The 22,847-nt window shown below is 39.2% G+C and overlaps 1 protein-coding gene and 1 long non-coding RNA gene across 2 annotated transcripts; both read left to right on the top strand.

The window, feature by feature from the left end:
• Window positions 1–1,963: 1,963 nt before the first annotated feature.
• Window positions 1,964–3,882, top strand: LOC131968197 (uncharacterized). Its single transcript, XR_009394027.1, has 4 exons — window positions 1,964–2,063; window positions 2,162–2,188; window positions 2,624–2,646; window positions 3,553–3,882. It is a non-coding gene; the product is annotated as an uncharacterized LOC131968197 (long non-coding RNA).
• A 3,735-nt stretch (window positions 3,883–7,617) lies between these two features.
• Window positions 7,618–21,740, top strand: crbn (cereblon). Its single transcript, XM_059328963.1, has 11 exons — window positions 7,618–7,710; window positions 8,004–8,116; window positions 9,261–9,463; window positions 9,655–9,804; window positions 11,415–11,577; window positions 12,519–12,581; window positions 12,680–12,764; window positions 12,900–13,015; window positions 14,616–14,680; window positions 17,021–17,152; window positions 18,128–21,740. Exons 1-11 carry the CDS (start codon window positions 7,638–7,640, stop codon window positions 18,309–18,311), a joined length of 1,347 nt encoding a protein of 448 aa, XP_059184946.1. The 5' UTR covers window positions 7,618–7,637; the 3' UTR covers window positions 18,312–21,740.
• Window positions 21,741–22,847: the final 1,107 nt, after the last annotated feature.

Raw genomic sequence — 22,847 nt, 5'->3', positions numbered from 1 at the left:
TTCCCATGCAGATAGGAGGACAGCTGATTGAAGATAGCCCGTTCCAGAGTTTTGGAGAGGAACGGCAGGAGAGAGACGGGTCTGTAATTGTCCACTAAGGATGGGTCGAGGGTGGATCTCTTTAGGAGAGGATTCACCCTTGCTTCCTTCAGAGAGTTAGGAAAGCAGCCAGTAGTCAAGGAAGTGTTGACAAGATGGGAGAGGAACGGGAGGAGATCAGGAGCAATAGACTGAAACAGGTGGGAGGGAATAGGATCCAGCTGACAAGTGGTAGGACGGGCAGAGGTTACAAGGCTGAGCATTTGAGGAGGAGACAGTGGAGTGAATGCTGAGAGGGAGGGAGACACTGATGGGGAGGGAGGAGAGGCAGGTTGTGAGACTGGATGGGTAAATGACGAGCGTATGTCCTCAATCTTCTTCAGGAAATGGTTGACAAAGTGGGTTGGTAGGAGGGAGGAGGTAGGAGGGGGAGTTGGAGGGACCAGGAGGTTTGTAAAGACGGAGTAGAGCTTCTTGAGGTTGGAGAATGAGGATTGGATTTTGGTCTGATAGAAAGAGCTTTTTTCGGCTGAGATTAAAGATGAGAAGGCAGCAAGAAGAGATTGGTAGTTGTGTAGGTCATCAGGGTGTTTAGTTTTCTGCCACTTCCGTTCTGCTGCCCGTAGGGGAGCTCTGGTGGCACGCACAGAGTCCGACAGCCAAGGGGCAGGGGAGGACTTGCGCACTTTACGAGGAGTGAGAGGACAGAGTGAGTCAAGAGAGGAGGAGAGGGTGGCAAGGAGAGTGTCGGTTGCAGAGTTGGGCTGCAGAAGTGAGAATGAGTCCGATGAAGGGAGGGATGAGAGAACAGTTGAGGCCAGAGCAGGAGGAGAGAGAGAGCGAATGTTGCGGCGGACCAGTGCGGTATCTGTCGGTGAGGACAGACAGTCCGATCGGGAGAGTGGGAGGGAGAACTTGACAAAGTAGTGGTCAGAGACATGAAGTGGGGTTACAGAGAGATTGGTAGTCGAGCAATTCCTGGTGAAAATTTAGAAGTGGCTATACGCAATGCTGACTGAAAAATAAGTAAGTATACGCCGTATACCGGCGTATACCCTGGACTACACCACTGGTGACACCCGTGTAACAAACACTTTAAATCTTCTATAATCTCCCATATTCAGCTTTATGCTTGACCTTAACTCATTAAATCCCTCAGCAACACATACTCAACACCCTGGTGTGGTGGTCATGTGACTTTGACAAGAAGTGACTTCTCCAAAATATGTGTGTGACTGGAAACAGAAATGTGAAAAAGAAGCTAATTTTAAAAAGCTTATTTTTTGTTACGAGGCTAAATTTAAACCCATTTAACAATTCTAACCTGTTAATAGGGCGTCCTGTGTTGCATTTAACTTGTTCTGACCATATTTCTTGAACAAATTAAAGTCACAATTTTGATATATGTTATGGAGATTCTAAATAAAAAGGCAAATTTGTGTCTCTGTAAGCAGAAAATGTGTCTAGTTTTTTTCTATTTTAAAATGAAAAAATATCATAAACATAAATACCATAAACACCCAATTTAACGTATATGCCACATCGCAGATCTTTGACATTTAGGGGTAGTATATATTTTTTTTAAAACATCAGAAATGTGTTCTATGTGGTCCACTTATAGAACACATCCTTTAAGAATAACTGGGTCTGGGTTCTTTTGGGTTAATTCAGTAATTAGATATGTAGCTAAGTACTATGGAAAAAACTGTTAACCTTTTAAAACAAATGAATTATAATTATTATTTCCAGGATAATGGCTTTCGTCAAAGGTCCTAAAACAGCATCTTAAAAATTAGATATACGTTTACCGTATACCGTTTAAATAAAACAAAACATCCCAATAAAATAACTTACAGCAGAAAAGACCACACATCGTATAGAAGCGGCCCGGACCGCATAAACTACATTTCCCAATGAGCCGAGAAAACAACCGTTGGCGCTTGAACATGACGACGTAATCACCTGTATAAATACCGCCCTCTTCCTTCGTCACATCCTCTTTCCGTTGTTCTCCTCGCTCTGAGGTAAGCAACCCGCTTCGCCGTTAACTGAATCCAAACTAATCATCAATTATTACAAATCATCCGCAGTTACTAATTATCTATTTCTATTGTTTTCACAGAAACTTCTCCACGCGATGAGAGCCAAGGTGAGTTGACCAGCCTGGGTTATTTTTTATGTTTCATGTCTTCTTCCTGTCTCAGTCAATGCTGCTAGCAAGCATCTGAAAGCAACCACTTACCTGCTGTATATTGTCTGAAAATGTTCATTTATCGTCAAACTAGTTGTGCTCCAGTCATTCTTACAATAATAACCTATAAAAATATTACACTCTTAATTTAATAAACGCGGAAAGTGCCACAGTGTGAAGTAAATGCAGGTGTTGCAGCTAGGCCGCTTTGGTGCATGCTCAAATGTTAGCAAACCACTCCGCTATTTTATGTGTTTGTGATCAGAGGTCTAGTTCTGTTTAGACATTACTGTTTTTATTAAAGTACCATTGAAGGCTTCATTGCAGAATTGCATTCATTTGAATGAATTATTGTACTAATGTACTCTAATAAATATCCCTCTTGTCTTCTAGTGGAGGAAGAAGCGTATGCGCAGGTAAGCATTATTGATTAACTTTGCTTTGTAGAAATTCCAAATGGTCTCTGAGGAGTTTTGGAGCACACAGACATGCATGTAACAGACGAATGGTTGATATGGTCGAATTTGTTGAACTACTTCGTAATCTATATTCCATAATTCACTTACACCCTCCATATACACTCCAGTTCAAATGCCTCTTGGAAGTTAGTCTATATCTAAGGACAATTTTTAGTTTTAACATTGCTTTGATACGAAGTGGAGCTGGAATTGCCATTGCTGTCTGTGGTGCAGACAAGGAAAAATCATACCCATGCTGTAAATTATCAATGTTTTTAAATGCTCACCTGTATTTCACCACTCAGTCTGGTACTAATGGCAGGAGTGGCCCCAATTCATAAATGCCTACATGGCAGACATAATTTACAATTAATAAACTGCTGGAAGTTGAAGCCTATGAATTTACAGATGCTGTATTCCCTTGAAATCAATCTGTGAGAAAGGTCTCCACCACATGGCTCTGATAGACAACCATTCAGCAGTGTTAAGGGAGAATCTGTCTTAACACTTAAAAGGAGTCTAATTGCTGTTTAACCATTTCAATACCTAGCCTGTGATGCCAAATAAAGTTGGATTAATGTTAAACTTGGCTGCAGTGTGTAATTATCTAATGGACACTTGGATTTGCTGTGTATGGACAAGTGAAGTCTTGAGCTGTCAGAAGGCAGATTTGATCCCTACAGTTACTGTTAACACTGACTGATATTTATACCTTTACAATCAATCTTATTACAGATTTTTTTTTTAATTTTTTTTTTGCAAATTGGCCAATAAAAACTGTTTTTACTCCACCCAGATTTGTGCACATGTTGGAGCTACTGAGCATTAAATGTTTGACTGTTTGCTGTGGTTTTGTTTCAACAGGCTGAAGCGTAAAAGGAGAAAGATGAGGCAGAGGTCAAAGTAAGCCCTCATCCTGGACAGCTGTGATCCCGTCAGAGCCTCCACAGATGACCGACACATGCGGCTGAAGTTGAGCCTTCCATCAGTGGAACAAAGGCCTAAACCCTGATTTTCAGATGACTGCGCATCTCTCCGAGGCTGCTGTGAACGTCTGAGTGGAAGAGGCGAAGATGCTGGATGATCTCTCAACATCAGAAATGCAGCTGTTTTGTTCATGGACCATAATACATCTTGTTTACCAACTGACATGTGGTGCACTGAACAATAAATGAACACTGTTTAAAAATTTAACACTAGTTTCAGCCTCTTGATTTCATTGACATTACAGGATTATGCTGGATGTCTTGTATAAATGGCATTAACTTTAATGTAAAAATTACTCCGTATCAAGGGTGAGATGAACTGTAGCTCTGCTTTTAATTCAGTCTTTATGCTGTATAAAGCATAATAAACTAAATGGCACTTGTATACAACATGTACACTCAGACCCCAGATGGATATTGAGTGCAAATAATTTGCAACTAAAAATGAATTCAATTAATAGGGAAGGAGTTGTCTGCCTTCATACAAATTCCAATTTAAGAGGAGCACAGTGTCAGCTCTATATTGGATAAATATTTTCACTTTGTTCAGTAACAGTCCAAGAAAGTGTTTCAAGTGAGAAACTGGGATTTTAGTCAAGCAGCAATGCCAATTGAATCTTGTGTATACACAGGATTTTTTTCCCTGCATTGAGTACTCTAATTCTAAATTAAGTACATTTTTCTGGTAATACTAACAACCTTTTATTTGCCCCCTTGAACCTCAAGCTGTTTCAGGGTGTTCTTTTTTTTTTTTATTTTTTTTTTTTTAACTTACATTTTACTCACAATGGCTTTGAATTTCACTGCAGTATACAAGTCCTGCACCTCTATGGAATCTGTACAATCATGGCTAGATGTTGGAACAACTCATGTTTGTAAAGAACAGTTATGAAGGGTACAGGAGGGGAAATTTCAATCAAAGTGGGCAAAATGGGTAGAATATAAAAAAGGGCCATAGATTAGGGGATTTATTTTTAGACCAGGGCAATGCTGCACACTGTTATACTGTGGATTTTTTCTTCTTCCTCTTCCGGATGCAATTTCGTCCCGTTACTAGTCCTACAACTTGAAGACTTGCAGGACAAATTATATATCAAAAGGTGCGGTTTGATCGGGATCGGTGTGCTATTACTTTTCTCTACAGAATATGAATGAATGAACTGCCCAAAATTTTGCATTGAAATGAATGGGACAGCCGGAAGAAAATGAGCGAAAAAGAACAATAATTGGAGATTTTTAAACGTCTACCTCTCCGGCATAATTTCACCTAGAGACTCCATTTAAACTTTGAACAGTAGACACGAGTCTTGTGTGTTGGTGTATTAATCCACGTTTCGATAGGTCATATAGTTTTTTATCAATCCGTGTTCAAAGACCATGATCATTTTTGGAGAAATTCTGAGATTATAATGGGTGTGTATTGCACGGAATGTTTGTGTCACAGTGTGTGACATCATCGCAAGAGTGTAGAGGGAGAGAAGAAATTGTCAAAAAATAAATTTGTAAACTGCGCTCCAGGCCACAAATTCCACTCTACAGAAATAATTTATACATAGAAATGTAGGAAAATTTGTCTTCTCCCTCACAATCCTCTGGTAAAGCTGTCAGAGTTATAGTTTGGGAGTAGGACGCACAGATGCGCAATCAACACGCACCAACAGCCACATTGGCTTCCATATTAAAAACGCAGGACGATATTTGAAAAAGGGATATGGAACAGTTTTTTTAGATCGCTCTAACAAAGCTATTTTTTCATTTTTCTGAAAAAAAACCCATATGTAGACGTTCAGGAAGAACTCAGGACGCTCAAAGTGAAGTCAGATCAATGATAGGTATTATGGTTTTGCCAAAAATGCTTTCTGTTTGAGGCCAGAAATTCCAGTCTCTCTACCTCTGCTGTCACTGAGCCGGAGCAGGTGCCAGTTAATTCTGTTGATTGCTTTGATCTGATTGCCTTTGATCTTTGATGTGATTACAGTTACAGATACACACACACACACATGCGCGTAAGCACGCACACTCCTCACACATGCATACGTATGCTTCAAACACACACACAGGTAACTTTATGCGATTTTCGCTACACACACACACACACACACACAACCATTTTGAGGTTAAAGGGCATAGTTTGAAATCTCTGAAGAATCTCATCATAGTACACACACCGGCAGTAGCCCCCGTGGCCCTTTCAAAATTTCCCCAGAGGAAATTTTCTAGTTACTATTGTGATTGAGATGATACGATAAATGTATGCACTCTCTTGTAAACACTTTTTCTCAATTGTAAAAAAAAAGAAGTCACAGTTATGCATTATAAACGCAAGTTGAATAAAATGGAGTTTATATATACACAAAGTGTTATGAACATTGTGGAAACATAAGGTCTCCACATATGTATTGAGCTATTTGCATTTTTCAGCCTCTCCTTTCGGCTGTGTGTGAACAGACTACTGTTACTGTCTGATTTTCAGTGAATATTTGTTACACGACTGTTTGTCTCAACCAAAAAACAATCATGGCTTCATAGTGTCGCTGAGGAGCGCAATATTTAATGCTTTTAACTGGATCTAGTTATTCCAAACGGTTTCTTTTTGGCAATGGTTTAAATGCGACATGAAGAATAAAGTTATTTTATTTAATTTAAAAAGAAAACATACTTTTCACTTTTTGGTGGGGTTAAGAGAGTTAATTAACATTTTCAATGCAGGATTTGTACTTTAAATCCACAAATCTCAACCTCAGCCACACTTACACATCAAACTCACCAGTTTTATTCCCAATGATATTCGGAATGTTTTTACAGAGGGGCTTGTCTATATATCATTCATACCCTGATTAGTATGTCATTTTGTTCCAATTTCTTTTTACAGTATTTTCTGATTTATGAAAAGAATATCCCGATTTCCTCCTGTAACAATCTTTGAATCTAATATATTAACAAAATAAAAATAATAACTTTGAAATTTGCTTTATTCAATGTTCAGATTTATGTCATGTATTTATATGCAAATAAGCACATATTTAAAGAGCTTCATTTGTAGTCTATATCTAAACATAATCTTTAGAAAACTTATAATGCAAAAAAAAATTGTCCTAATGTATATAAGAAACGGGGAAGTTTCACATCGTCACACTCGCCTACGTCATTTTTTGTCAAAATTGTTTTTTTTCCCTAAATCATCTCCTCATGACGCCGGCCACCTATGGTAAAATCGCCTACATCCTCAGTTGATCAGATCATGTGATTTTACCCCTTTAAGATAATGGCCTATGTCAAGTATGTGACTTAAGCAGATTTATTATGCCTAAATTCAAATAAAATGTGACTTAGGCAAATTTTTGAACATGCCTTTGTGAGCAAGATATGGTAACACTATTTTCAAGGTGTCTACATAAGAGTGACATGACTGTGTCATAAACATGACATGGGATGTGTCATGAACATTAATGACACTTTGAAGTAACATTAATGCTCATGATACTTGTCATGTCATGTTTCTGACAGGCTTGTGTGACTCTTATGTAGACACCTTCAAAATAAAGTGTTACCATATCCTGCTCAAGTCACAAAGGAATGTTCAAAAATTTGCCTAAGTCATTTATTTCTCTTAAGTTACATAATTTACACACAGTGTTATTACTATGCCAATAGCCATCCCTTGTTACATCCTTTTTGAATGAAATTATCAATAAATGTCATATGTTACACTTTTAGTGAAGTTTTTTTGTGTCTCCTGCAAAACTTGAAAAAATGAGTTAGGCGATTATTTTAACAGGGTGACGATATCCTGGACTGTCTCCCCCATAGACATATATACATACATATGTATATATGTCTATGGTCTCCCCTACATGATATTGTTTGAGCTGCGTCACACCGCCAGGGAGCGCTGCTGAGCCGCCGTGACGCTGCACGCTGAAGACGCCGTAGAAGAAGAGTGAGTATTGTAAACACAAGGATATGGCTGACGAGAGGGGTGGAGGTGAAGACAACATTAACGACAACATGGGAAACCAGTTACAGCTTTTACCAGGTAACCAGGTTAAACGCTCTGAGCGGCTGCTCGGCCTGCTCGCTGTTCAAACAAGAAAAGCGTTTATTGTCTCTGCGCCTTGCTAACTGCTAGCTAGCTAACATTTCTCCACAACAGGCCACTGACAGACATCACACCCTCACTGACATATTTTATGAACCTCTGCTTTCACTTTCTTTCCACTGCCACCGTCAGAGTGGCTTATTAAGATGATAGAGTAGCATCTGTAGTTTGGATAGGACACACTGACAGATCTGACGGTGTGAGCCTCTGTGCTTGCTGTGCCATCACAGACAATGAGGAAGAGGAGGAGGAAGATGACATGGAGACTGAAGACCGAGACAGTGAGGAGGCGGAGAAGCCCACTCTCATCACCTTTGACCCCAGTCTGCCCACATCACATGCTGTGAGTGATGCCAATAACGCTCTCATCCCTCAGATAATGGCTCTCTGCATATGTACAACCATCAGTGGTGTAATAAATATTACTCCAGTAAAAGTACTAAAACCTCCCTGTGAAAATACTCCACTACAATTAAAAGTCATGCATTCAAAACCTTACTTGAATGTCAAAGTACTTACTGTGCATTGAAATGTTCCATCTGTGTTTTACTATCATACATGATGTTACTGCTGCGTTAATGTGTATGTTGGATCTTACTGCTGTTGGTGCTGAAAGTTGTGATCATTTAACTGCATCATATTCTATAAGATCATCATGTGTCATCAGCCCTGTTTTTCAGTTCGGTGATAATGCATTTTCCAGCTCAGTCAAGAGGGGGTTTAAAGAGTTCATTTAGCCTAAGAAGTGGGAGAGCTTACTCAACCCACAAAGGTCTTTCAGCTTATCACAAACTGATAATGTAAAATCAACACATCTGGAGATACATATCACCAAATCAGCAAAATATATTACTTATTACAGGCTTAGGATTATGGAATAGATGGAACAGTCCAAAAACATCAGTTTTGTTGGTGACTCTAAATTGGCTGTATGAGTGAATGAGAGCATGAATGGGTGTCTGTGCCAGCCCTGTGATAGTCTGGAGAGCTGTCCAGGGTGTACCCTGCCATTTGCCCAATGTCAGCTGGGGTTGGCTCAAGCCCCTGTGACGCAAGTTCAGATAAGCGATTCAAGATAATGAATGCAGGCTCCCCATGGTCAAAATTCAAAATAAATCAGGAACTCAATATGGGATTCTACTTTAGCTGACTAGAAGGCTTTTCCAAGTCATTCACAATTTTCCGATGATGGATATTCACCACTATCAACTTCCTGTGAGTATCTTTTATTGCAGTCCACAATAAAATTGTATATCATACCATCCTTCTAGTGGAGTAGAAGTATGAAGTTGTAAAGAACAGAAATACTCAAGTAAAGTTCAAGTACCTCAAATTTGTACTTAAGTACATGTACTTAGTTACATTTAACCTCTGGCTACCATACATGTGTGTTTTAACCTTCCCATTGTTTTTTTAACTGTCGGGGAGCTGTATAGTAAGTTTTCTGCAGTGCTGTGTTGTGTTGACTCTGCTCTGTGTGCTGGCAGTACCTGGGTGCAGACATGGAAGAGTTTCACGGCCGTACAGTCCACGATGACGACAGCTGTCAGAGCATCCCAGTGCTGCCGCACACGGCCGTGATGCTTGTGCCGGGTCAGACGCTGCCTCTGCAGCTCTTCAGGCCTCAGGAGGTCAGCATGATGCGGAGCGTCATCCAGAAAGACCGCACCTTTGCTGTCCTCGCACACGGGTAAATTGACTGTAGCTTTTGGAAACCATCACAGACTTTTCTTTGTAAAGCAGGCAGGAGTCGAATAGTGTAATACATAAGTGATGATTGAGAGGAATTACTTTTTGTATGAGTCCATGCATTTTTTTGGGGGGATCCTACTCATAGTGCCTTTTAATTTTAATGGTTTTATTTGTTTTTTGCTTTTGCAGTGATGCTGGTGAGCCGGAAGCAGAGTTTGGGACAACAGCTGAAATCTATGCATACCGAGAAGAGCAGGAGTATGGTATTGAAACGGTCAAAGTGAAAGCTGTGGGGAGGCAGAGATTTAAGGTCCATGAGATAAGAACTCAAGCAGACGGGTGAGTTTAATTACATCATAAACACTTAAACTAAAGGTTAGGGCTAAATGCACGTGCACATTTGAATGAGAGCTGTGAATTAAGACATAAACATTGAGTCGTGGTCCTCACATGAGTGAGCCTGTGGTGGTCTTCAGTAAAACATCTAGACAGGGATTCAAACAGGAATATAAGCTGAATGTGATTATCTGTTAATAACCACCTGATAAGATAGAAAAGCAACAGCACTCTGGCCTGCAGATCAGTGCATCATCTATACTGTTTGTGTTTGTGTGTGCTCTGAACAGCCTCACCCTTCATTTGTATTAGTATGACTTTTTTTCCAGATGTTTCCAGTCAATTTTAACAATGAAATCAAACTTTGAAATATCCCTTTTTTACATGCATCATACATGATGCAAAGAAGATGACCACATCAGATATATACGTACAGGCAGGACTATTGTTCAGAATGACTCAAGTGGTGCTCTCTTAGTTCACAGCTAGAGGGCAGACTAACTATTCACAGTCATCAAAAAGTAAACTGAGGACATATTGAACTGACCTGTGTATTTGGAGAATTCAAAATGTACATGTATGCATTAATTCAGGTTTTTGCACCAGATTTATAGGTTCTGCTCTTTTAAGATGAGGTTATGTGGTTGTCTTATGGTTTGAAGAGGATTTACATTATTTTTAATTATCATCTTTATGAGTTAGAAGATACAAAGCTTATTCTCTTGTTCAAGGTTGGAGTTACCAGCGGAAGCATGTATGGAGAAAAGCTGCCTATTTAACTGGTTTGGTCATCCGATAGATCATGTTTAAGCACATCCTCCACTGTTCAGGAAGTCATTGAAGATTATTGTCTATTAAACTGTGTTTTCATACAGACACATTTCCCTCTTGCTGTTGTGTAATGCACATAAATTGGTTGCAATAACTCTGTTGAACTTTTGTTGCACTGCAAGTGACCAGAGCAAGCAAAGAACTGAAATTATTGCCCACTTGATGAAATCTGCTTATGTGCTCGCTGAGGTACTGAATATATATTCATTTAGCATTTGATGTATATTCCAATCGCTTCACTTCCTGTCTCTAAACCATTTTTAAATTTTGCTGAACATGAAACATATTGAAAGACATTGCCACTGCCATCACATTATGGCAGCATTTTTATTGATTTTATTTGCAGTCTGTGCATTAAATAAGTAGAAATTAAACATTGCACATAGTGTTTTGTCAGGATAGAACCCATTGAGTCCCATTTTAGGTGAATGTTCTGGTTCATGTGTACACCTGAAGGTGTTTCATGCTCATGTGGTGTTGCTTAGTGAGTGTTTGTTTGTCTGAGCTCCAGGGAGTTCACGGAGTGTATTTTGAATGATGAGAGCTTGAGGACTACTTTTTGTTTCTGACAATGTACAGATGACTCTTTCTTTTTTATGATCTTCTCAGATTTACAAACATCCTGTCAAACACCTGATAGCATTTGTCCAGCACACCATTTGTTTAATCTGTTATTCATCCGCTCGGTTTCACTCGCCTGCTGTTTTCCATTTCTCTCGTTGCCTGTCTTTTTTTCTTCTTCTAGGAGCTGTGTTATTGTATCCCTTTGTTTGTCTCCTCAGGATCAGACAAGCCAAAGTACAGATCCTTCCAGAACGAATACTTCCAGATCCCCTCTCTGCCGTGCAGCTTGCGCCCCTCTCCAGGCTCCACATGCACCCCTCCTCCAAACCCCCGACTCAGAGCTGCAAACAGGCTCAGCGCTGGTGGAATAACTACCAACAGGTCTGACACACAAATAGGGATGGGAATAATTTGTCGATGATCGATTAATGATCGTTAAGAATTTGGTTGATCACGTGGAATTTTTAATCGATCTGCATGTTTTTTAAATTTGAATTTTATTTATGACTGCGTATCAGTATTCACTGAACTGAAACACAGCCGAGAGTTCAGTTCAATTCTACTTGAAAGAGCCATTGGGCTGAGAATTAAGTTGGATAAAGCTACAGATTGCAAACTGAAAGTTGCAATAACAATTATAAAACACAGAGAAATAAAAGAGTATTTATTTGAGCAAAACTGTCTTACTGTATCAAACCTTGCTAGCATGAAGTACTAGTTTTATTTTTTTCCAAAACTTATGTAAACACAAAACTCACTTAAATATGCAAAATAACTGTGAAAACTAACCTCATGCTTCTTCGGGGGCTAAAACATAACATTGAACTCCTTCACGTTAACTTTACAGTACAATAAAGTTAGTTTTACAATTGACAGGGAGTCACTTTTCGTCCTTTCAAAATAAAAGCGTCCGTTATCAAAACAGGCTTTTGCAGAGTACTGTGTATATATATATATTTATATATACACAGTACACAGTATATATATATATATATATATATATATATATATTATTATTATTTATTTTTTTTATTTTTTATTTTGCCCGTGTATGCATGCATTAATCGACTAATTGATCGTTAATGTTATAGATAATTAAGTTGGCAGGTTTCTTCCAAACGCCCATCACTACACACAAACACTCAGAGTTCATGGGGTACGTAATTGCAGCCATGACAAATAGTCAATCAGTCATTAAAATGCAATAACATCCAATGACAACAGGTACACAGCTGAAGAGGAAAGGGAAGAGAAACGGTGGGTATTTCATTAATATTTGTTAACATTTAATTTGTTAATGGTGTGTCTGTTGTTCATCACAGAGGAAGTTTCACTGTGCCAGTCTGACGCCATGGCCACCCTGGGTCTACGCACTCTATGACTCTGTGAGTGCTGCAGACCGATTGCATAACTTGGAATTTCCCGCGTAGATAAACATCACATAGGAGTGAATGTAAACCATGTTTAACCTGCTTCCTCGCAGGAGTCGCTCATGAACAGAGTGAAGAAACAGCTCCATGAATGGGACGAGAACCTTAAGGATGACTCGCTCCCTACGAACGCCGTAGGTCAGCCTGTGTTCAGTGTGTTACAGATGGATCGCAGACGCATGCACACATGCGCACGTACGTCTCATTGTTTGTGCTCTTACTTTCCTTCCTTCCTTTAATCCCTGTCTTTTCCCTCTGCCTGGTTTCTGTCAGACTTCTCCTACAGAGTGGCGGCCTGTCTGCCCATAGACGACGCTCTGCGGCTCCAGCTGCTGAAGATCGGCAGTGCCATCCAGAGACTTCGCTGTGAGCTTGACATCATGGATCGGGTAAGCAAAGGTCTCCTCTTAGCCCTCATCCCAGCCCAAACACCTCAGCATTTCTCCTCAGCCCCAGCAGCCATCATATCCCTCATGGTGCGATAAGATCTGGATCTGGTACTGCGTCTGTTGTTCCCTCTGAAGTTCTTTAATATATTTAACGATGCCTGTTAGCAGCTAACAGATGTTGCTGTGATATGTCAGGCCATATTTAGGATATTAACAACAATCCTGTAGTAAAGTATACATTAAATGTTTGTCACATTTGACCTTTAATGACACAGATCTCCCTGCATGCACATTCAAACCGCTGCAGATTAGATTAGATTAGATTAGATTCAACTTTATTGTCATTGCAAAAAGTACAGGTACTTAGACAACAAAATGCAGTTTAACATCTAACCAGAAGTGCATAAGGCAGTACAATGCATATGTAGAGTAATATATATAAATGTAATATAAATAAATACAATTGGTTTTGGGTATAATAGTTTGGGGTTTTGTTGTTGTTTTTTTTAGCAGCAGATAGCAGTAGGTAGTGTAAATACCTAGAACGGTGCGGTGTGTCTGGTCATCAACCATCCCAAAAGAGCACGTCATCCCACTGCTCATGTCTCTGCACTGGCTCCCAGTTGCTGCCCACATCAAATTCAAAACCCTGACTCTTGCGAATAAAATGGCAACTAAAGCAGTTCCTGCCTACCCTGAACACCTTCATTTAGGTCCACACAGTCTCACGCTCACTACACTCTCCCAGTGAAAGATGTCTGACTCCTCCACTGTTGCAGGGCCCAAAGTCTCAATAGACTCTTCTCTGAACTGCTGAGTCCCTCTAAATCTTTAAGAAGAGACTTAAGACCCAGCGCTTTCATGAACATCTTTACACAAAAAATACATAGTTAATGGGGAATTAATATAAAATAACCTTCAGTGCTCTACTTGCACTATAGCACCTACGTCCTATTGGATTCAAACATAACCCCATGGCACTTCCTCGTGTTATTTTCTGACTAGATTTTTGCTTGTGTTGAAATCTCAGATGTCTGTCATTTTTGATAAAAGCTAAATTTAATTGTTACATTGTTCTATGTACATGGTGGATTTTTAATAACTAAACATCTGTCATTCCAACAGCAGAAATCTGTTATTGATAAATATTTAGGCTTGTTGCTATTTTTGCTTTCTAAAATTTGACATCTGTATCCATCTGCAGATTTTTTAAATAGTAAGACCCTAATTTACGTACTAAACCCAGTGATGATTAGGACTGGGCATCGGTATAGGATACATTTAAGGTGTTAACGCCATACTAAGTGGTATAGAAACTTCTCCAGTTAAATAATAAATGCATTTGATCCTTTTCGTGTCCACCTCAGAAAAATAACTCAGTTGGTTTCACTCAAAGCCATGTTCTAGATAATAATCCTCCTGAATGTACATAGTGTCACATGTCACACACTGCAGACCTTTATGTCATCCAGCTTGTTGCTTCTTTGGGAGCATAAAGGATGAAGTGGATTGTTATAGGATCCTTAATGAGCCTCAACAATGATATGAGAACATCTGATATGCATACATCCTTTAACACATGATTATCTCTCCTCCTCAGTGCACATCACTGTGCTGTAAGCAGTGCCAGGACACAGAAATCACCACGAAAAATGAGATCTTCAGGTGAGGACATTGGTACTTTTTAGTGTTGTAGCTCGGTTCACAAATGATTTTCAGCACAGTGTTAAAACATTTAATTTCATCTTCACTGTGAATATTACACTTGATCTTCCCTGCCTGGCAGGTAACCAGAACAAGGAGCCAAAACTGTCTGAAAGCTGCATATATTACAATCTAATAAGCAGTATTAGCAACATCAAAGGAGGTCATTTGATGCAGGAGTAAGCACTTAATGGAGCTTTTTTAACATTTTTAAATCACCTAGATGCACAAGTGTCTCTCTTTGAAGTGCTTCTTGCTCACCGTTTATGCTTTTAACCCCTTGAGCCCTTAACTTTTTGCAGACTTTCAGAGGCTGTTAAATCTAAAAGATCTAATGACTCTATTAGTACCAACTATGCCATGATATCTTTTTGGGAAGGGGGTGAAATAATGCTCCAAAGTTAGGCTACAATTTTGGGAGGGAAAAAATTGACATAGTCTTCTTGACCTGAAACTTAGTTCTATAGGTAAAAACAAGTGTCCCCTTTACAGACATGCCCACTTTATGCAAATTCCATGCAGTTTGAGGGAACGACCATGCATTGTTTTTTGTCATGCATAAAAAAATGTTATTTCTGCATATTGTTTTTTAATATTCCTGCATACTAGAGTCCCTAAACAGTCTTGGAATTGTATACATTGGGTATCACTGGAAATCTGAGACTCTTGTGGATTCAATGAGCCCAATTTCAAGTCCTCATAGCAGCATTTCATTGTAGTGAGAGCATTTTTTGTGAACCTCGCTGTGTAAAAACGAGCTGCTGTGACCTCAAATTAAAGACCTTTCAGATGATCCATGTGGCATCAACTGTTGACCTTTTATTTCCCATTTAAAATCCACTGACATCCACCCTCCAATTCTCTATAAAATGGGGCAGAAATTTAAGTCGTGGCTGCACCGCTTTTTAGATTTTTATAAGAGAAATAGAGTCTCTCTCCTGCTGCAGTTGGGTTAATATAAAGAAAACATGTTAAAACACTCTGACAGCAGTAACTAATTACATACTATATATAGATCCCTGTAACTAATTTTTCTATTTACCTTCATCACTGTAATCGCTGTAATTAAGCGTGACAAAGGCAGGGCTGATTTGTCTGTCTGTGTGGAAGTTGCATTGCGTCTGGGGTTACATCATGAACATAAGTGTATCTGCACACTCACAGTTTGAATACACACACACACACACACACACACACACACACACACACACACAGACACACAGTTACGTAACATAATTTTATAACTGTCTATGATGTGTGATAGTTAATGTGTTTGTTTAAGAGTCACAGACTGATCCCCGAACACTAATGCCACTGTCCAGACCTTCACTTTGTGTTTATGGGAAAAGTGCATTAACTATTTTATGTGAGGACATCCAGATAGTCTGACTGAATGAATGAGTGTGTGTTTAATATGATTTCTGATGTTAGACACTTCCTCTGACTAACTGACTGTCTGACAGGCATAAATACGCACTTGCTAATGCACTTTCAATTAGGGACACAAACCAGTGAGGTGCTGCTTTAGAAACTGACTCAAAATATATCTAACTTTGTGGTTTTATTGTTTACAAGGGCATGTGGGGTGAAATAATTATCTTATAAAATTGAAAGTCTTATTCTTAGTTTTTAGGTCTCTATGTAGTTTCTGTTTTGTATTTCCATAACTACTGCACTAAGACAGCCACTATATTTAAAAAAAAAAAATCACTTACTCTTTTGCAATGCCAGCGTATTTGCAACATTTGCTAGCTATTTGGAGCTAGCCTATTTATGGGACAAAGATGCCTGATGCATTATGTAACATCTCTTTCAATGTACTGAAACGGAGAGCAATTCGTACCCAGCATGCCCTTCTGCAGCACAGATAATAGGGGTCCCCTCTCAACATGCAATACATCACATAATGCACTGCTTATAAATATTTGTCGTGTAGATCTCAAGAGCTTGCACCCGAGCTGCACTTCACTGGGTCTGCAGCAAAACACCCAGCAAGTATGAGTTTAATCAGATCAATGGTTGTTGAGAAAGCTGACAGACAGACAGACTGAGACTCCTTTCCATTTTAATTAGATGAGTCTGTTGTGTTGAACTCACTGTTGGCTTTAGAGAAGCTGCTGAATATAAATCTACAATTTAGGAATTTGCCTCCCTTTATACCTTTAATTAAGCCTGTAATCAGTTTCTGGCTGGTTCATTCTTTCTTTAGAAGGATCTTTTCTGATGTTTTCTTCTCAACCAAATCTTTTAATCGTAATCACTGTTGGTGACATAATCCACTTGTCTTTCGTCTCCCTGCAGCTTGTCTTTGTACGGCCCCATGGCTGCATACGTTAACCCTCACGGTTACGTCCATGAAACCCTGACTGTCTACAAAGCAAACAACCTCAACCTGGTCGGCAGGCCATCCACACTGCACAGCTGGTTCCCTGGGTAACTTTTCAATACTTATGGCATTTAGGTCGCTCTTTTCCCCTCAGACAAGTCAGTGATAAAATACATTTCACACACTCAGATAAAAGACTGACCCAGATTCCTCACTGTGTCTTTTTTTTAATAAGTATAAGATTTGTCTTTGTATCAAATCTAATTACAATGTTACATCACAGCTGCTTTGTATCTTGGTTCAATAAAAAGCTTACGTAAGTGTGAGGAAAAAAAACATGAAACCTCGGGTGCAAATGACACTAAGAATGGACTTTTAAAGGGAAGTAGGAAATGAACAATATTTGCATTTTGATTGATTTTGGATTTTTAAACAGAATGAAGGAGAGATGTTGAGACAAAAAAAAATATATTCAGAAGATTATTTTCTATCGTAAAAGTGCAATGTGTAAAATATTTCCGATTTTAAGATTAAAACATTAAAAAAATGAACATTATCAGCAGTCACATTGTTGTTGTTATGACAAAGATGTCGGGTGTAGGTTCCGTTTGGAAAGTTCACCATATATGTTTTAGGACATCGCAGGTTTCTTGCATGTGTCTAAGGCTGGTCGATAAGATGTTATATATCATCAAAAACTATATTAAAAAAATGAATGGATTTTATATTCTGATATCAAACAACCAGTAACTGAACTGTGTTTCTGCAATATTTAATTCAATTGGACAACGGTTTACGTTCTGATCCTGACGTGAGAGCAAAGCTGAACCATTGAGGTTAATTTTATAAAGGTTATTTGTATTTTGGGCTACCAGAAAACATGGAGAAAGAAGATTTTGACCATATAACCAAGCCCTACATGTTTGTAATTGTACACAATCTTCAAGAGTTTCATCGCTGTAATTAGTTAATCATGTAGTTGTTACACAAGGTGAAACGTTGACAGTGTGGACAGGAAACACCTTTAAAATATGTCTGAAGAGTGTCTTTAGTAAATTGTCGTCCTCTTCCTTTGTTCTCAGGTACGCCTGGACGATTGCTCAGTGCCGAACCTGCGGCTCTCACATGGGTTGGAAGTTCACAGCCACCAAGAAGGACTTGTCTCCGCCGCGTTTCTGGGGTTTGACCCGGTCAGCTTTGCTCCCCCGTATCCCCCAGGCCTTGGGGGAGGAGGGGAGAGAGGGCTCTCGCCTCTTCTGCCTGTGACGTCGTTAAATCGTTCAACAACAACAACAACGAAAAAACCCTGCAAACCCCCCCAAGCCTGGATCTTCATGCACTCTCTGGCTGTGATTATTTCCAGTAATCAATGCATCACACGCCGCCTGTCACCCTTGGCAGTAAATCCATCATATTAGTGTAAAGGTCAGTGGGCCTTTAAAAGGCACTCTTGAGCAAATGTGAACAGGAGAAGGTGGTGATTGTTCTTAAAGGTTCTTGAGAAGTGGAGGCAGCAGTGAGACGACAAAGTGCATTTTGATAAAGTGCGAAACAGATTGAACAGATTGCTTCCGCGACACGCTGTAACATCCGAGCATGCAGCTGGCTGATCTGCACCCCTCATTCATTCTTTGGTAGCTGCAGACACACAGACACACAAAAGCTGTATTTTATGCATAATTTCCCTTCAACTAATTTCCTCTGTATGATGGAGGGTTTGAATGCATGCAGTTGAGATGGAGATATTGTCGGCAAACAGGCTGAGTCAGCCACTTTAATCTATCGTAAAACAATACCACTTAGCGTTCAGATCCTTTGTGGGTTTCTCAGATCTGTCTTCTGGTGTTATTTCAGCTTCTGTAGGTCACTGGAGGGAATGGAAGTGCACTCTCGTATGTGTAGATCTGTCACTTTAGGGGATATTTTGAATCTAGGAATTAAAGTGGATGTATTTTTGTATGCAAGAAGATTGGAAAGTAATTTAAAATGCTCATCCATGTGTGCTTTTTTATTATCACATCAGTTTTTTATGCAATAAACAAAAACTGAGGTGACAATAACGACAAAGTGTAATATACTTGATATAATCAGTGTCTGTTTTGTATTCAGCCAAGGCTCATTGTCCTGTCACGATGTGCTTCAGTGAAAAAAGAGACGTCTCTGTGGCTAATGGAGGATTGTTTTCCTCTAAAGGTTAAAGCTAATTAACAGCGAGAGCGCAAAGAGCATTTACCCGTCTTCATTTAGTTTGTTCATGTTGTGTGGCGTGTTAAAATGGTGTGCCTATGCCCCAGCTCAAGTATTTTGATAAGTTTGACGAATCAGTGAACCACAGACATCATTGCAAGATTGTAAATGGTGAAAGTAATGAAGATTTAGTGATTAATGATTAAGATTTAATTAAAAGTTTGTTTGTTGTTTGTTTGTAGGTGTTGGAGTTTTCAGGTTTTTCTTCTTGCAATTTTGTTGCAAGGTGCTGGCTCATATTTGTATAAATGTAGCTGTAAATACGAGGCAGTTACAGCATTTGTTGTGTGATATAACTGGCGTTCTGCTGTTTGTAGTATCTGACTCTTATTTCCCATTTCTCTTCATGCACAGAAAAACATTTGGAAATATTATTTTCATGAGCAAATTCATCCGACGCAATAAGAAATCATCTAGATTGTGAAAGTGTTGGTCTCTCTCATAGACTGTATCAAGGCTGGACGACGTGTCTCCACTTCCTCCCACTGTACAACAATGAGGCAAAAATATCCCCGATATGTCCGCTGCCATCATGTGCTGGTGACATCATTTGGAGCCAGAGTCTGCAGAGCAGTGACAAAGAGTGGAGTGTCAAGTTCCTGCCTAAACACCTGCCTGAACAATCACGAGTTAATATCAGCTGTCAGTCATGAGGTTACATCCCGTTTCATAGAATTGAATGACGAATTAAAACCAAACTTTTCAGAATAGATTAATACCTAAACAGCATGAAAAGAACCACCTGAAATTATAGAAAAAAATGACGTCTACTTTGAGTTTTTAGCTTTTAATTTATAACCTATACTGCAGCCCGCCACCAGGGGGCGATCAGGATGTTTTGGCCTCACTTGTGGGGAGCCGTCATGTCGTCCATCTTTATATACAGTCAATGGTCTGTCTATTTAAATGTTTCTGAATATTTTTTGAAAGAGGAAGTTTGAAATTTTGCTTTTTTGCTGAGTTTTAGAGGAGGAGATTTCACTCTCATGCCCGAGGATTTTAAAATATTAAGTTACCACCGATTAGCTTAGCTTAGCATGACTGGAAAATTGGGGAAATAGCTAGCCTGGCTCGGTCTTAAAGGTAACAAAATTTACCGTGTAGCACTCCTAAATTTTACTAACAAACACATGTTATCTCATTCATTCAAGTTATACAAAACTGCAGTGCAAGAACAACAATGTGAGGTTTTACAGGGATGTGGGCTATTTCCTGGATGCAGAGGCTTCACAACATTACTGTTCCCAGTTTTTACATCAATGTACAGATTAAACAAAAGACATATAACTTGTGATAACTTAGTGAGATTTAAACCTTTAAACAAAGCCAGGCCAGCTGTTTTCCCCCAGTTTTCAGTTTTTATCCCTAAACTCAGTTTCTCAGAACCAATCAGCTGTCGATCACACAACCATTCAGCATGTGTGGGCAAGGGCCAGTATTTCTGGGGCTCTGGTGTAGATATACAGCTGTCAGCACCAAGACTTCATCGTCCATGCGGCTGTCGTTCTTGACAGTCTGATAAACAACTTCAAATGCCAAAAAAAAAGAGTTTGATTTGAAATGCAACGTCTGTGGGCGAATAAAAAGCTAAATGTCATCAGATGATAGCTGAAGGGTGTTTTGCCTTCTTGCAACCAAATCCCGCTAAAATGTGATTGGTCAATACCACTTGAGCTACCAACGGAAGACGGACTGTTTACAATACCAAAATCTTGTCCTGTTGTCTACAGATATCTGTATTCTTATGCAGATTTCTGTTTATAGTGATTAAAGTTAAGCTAACCAGCTGCAGGCTGTATAGATATGAGAGTGGGATCTTGACCTTTTATCACGTTGTCGTCTGACAAAGCAAATTAGCATAATTCTCAAAATGTCATGAATTCTCTTTAAAGATGATAGGTTTCAATTTAAAGGGATTTCTTGTTATTCTTACGGCTTAAGCATGATGTCATGAGTGTACAGGTTTGAGTGAGAACAGAACTTGACTTTTTGGTTTCATGCAGTTTGTTTTGAATGAAACTTTTAATTTATCTTCATATTTTTGTAGTCTTTCCTCCACCAACTGTCGGACTCAAAATGAACAGTTAAAAAATATCAAAGCAGCAGAACGAGAGATATCATCTGTTTTATTCCACACATACTTCTTCCTTGTCAGAACAGAGATTTGGGAGTGCTGGGCTCCTCGTCCCTGCTTGGGGCTAGTGCCTGCAGAGGTAAGCTGAATTCTTTCTAACTCCACACCTCTTTTTCATTTTCAATCTTTTATTTTTCAACTGATGTTGACTCAGAATCAGCTCCCTCTGCAGCCACAAAGGTCTTTTCACAACTTTTTTTGGCCTGGAAACAGATTTTGTTGTGTAAAATCCGAGTTGTGAAATCTGAACTTCCTCAAAAAAGTGCACAATTTTTTTTCTTTTAAATAACATTTTTCATCTTGTTTATAATTCTCTGTTAAACCCCTTATCAGTGTCATATCATTTTGTTTCATAAAAGAAAGGTTTCTTCTCTGAGAATAACGGGTAAAATCTAAAATCCCGTATTATGCCTCTTGATCATATTCTCTGTTATATCATGTTCGCCAGGCTATCAGACTTTTATCCCCCCTCCTACCAATAAAATGGATGCTACACTGAAGAAATCAATGTCCTGGTTCCAAAGAAGGCTTTTGTTTGTTTTCCCATGACATTCAGGTGTACCACAGAATAAAATATTCATGCAGTTATGCTGTGACTGTTTTCTGATTTGTTTGATCAGGACTCTGAGATCAGGGAGTGCATCGAGAGCCATCAATGTGACACTTGAGAAATGTGTGTGTGCGTGTGTGTTTGCGTGCAAAGACCCCATATTGAGACGAAGAAATAAGCAGGAACTAACAGGTAAAAGTCTGTGTGCTGTCCTCCAAGAATATCTAGATCCTCACAATCACCGGCAAGTGGACATGTGCCTTCATTGTGTTTGTGTGCTCCCGTGAGTCTGCATATATTGACTTTATAGTGAATTAATTATCATGCAGATACACATGAGCAGAGCCAAAATTGGCATGCAGGCACAGTACGAGGCTAATAAGTCTCTTGAGTGGGAGAGGAGTCACGTGTTACCACGTGTGTGTCCTGCTGAGAACAACATAGTAATGATGTGGACGAGGTTTGGGACATGCAATATGTTGTTCCTGACTTGTTTTTGTGACCAGTCGTTGTGCCTCCCAGCTTCTCTCTAGTAAAGTTCCTTGTATTATTAATCTGTTTTGTACTGTGTTTTGGCCTTCTTCTAAAATTTTGCTTAACCTTGAACTATTACCCACTGAAAAGTGTTTAAGTCTACCATTATAATCCTTTAATTATTGTTCAGTTAATGTTTTTAGAGGTGTTAATCAGCAGAGGCCGCAGGATACAATTTTATCCTGATTCTTGAGTCCCGATACGATATTATTGTGATTTTAAGCATTTTGCGATATGGTGAGTTTTGCAACACAATATATTGTGATTTAACTGTTTAACTGCACGGACAAAATTAAATTCAATCAACAGTTGTTTTGTCAAATAAGAGAAAATTCTC

Source organism: Centropristis striata, chromosome 3, assembly GCF_030273125.1.
Source record: "Centropristis striata isolate RG_2023a ecotype Rhode Island chromosome 3, C.striata_1.0, whole genome shotgun sequence".
Classification (NCBI taxonomy): Eukaryota; Metazoa; Chordata; class Actinopteri; order Perciformes; family Serranidae; genus Centropristis; species Centropristis striata.
Note: the sequence above shows the minus strand (reverse complement) of the source record. Positions and strands in the feature narration are given on the sequence as shown.

Coding starts and splice junctions, on each gene's coding strand:
- crbn (XM_059328963.1), top strand. CDS start 7,638: ATGGCTGACGAGAGGGGTGGAGGTGAAGACAACATTAACGACAACATG. Junction 9,464..9,654: donor TTTGCTGTCCTCGCACACGG/GTAAATTGACTG, acceptor TTGCTTTTGCAG/TGATGCTGGTGAGCCGGAAG. Junction 11,578..12,518: donor GGTGGAATAACTACCAACAG/GTCTGACACACA, acceptor TGTTCATCACAG/AGGAAGTTTCACTGTGCCAG.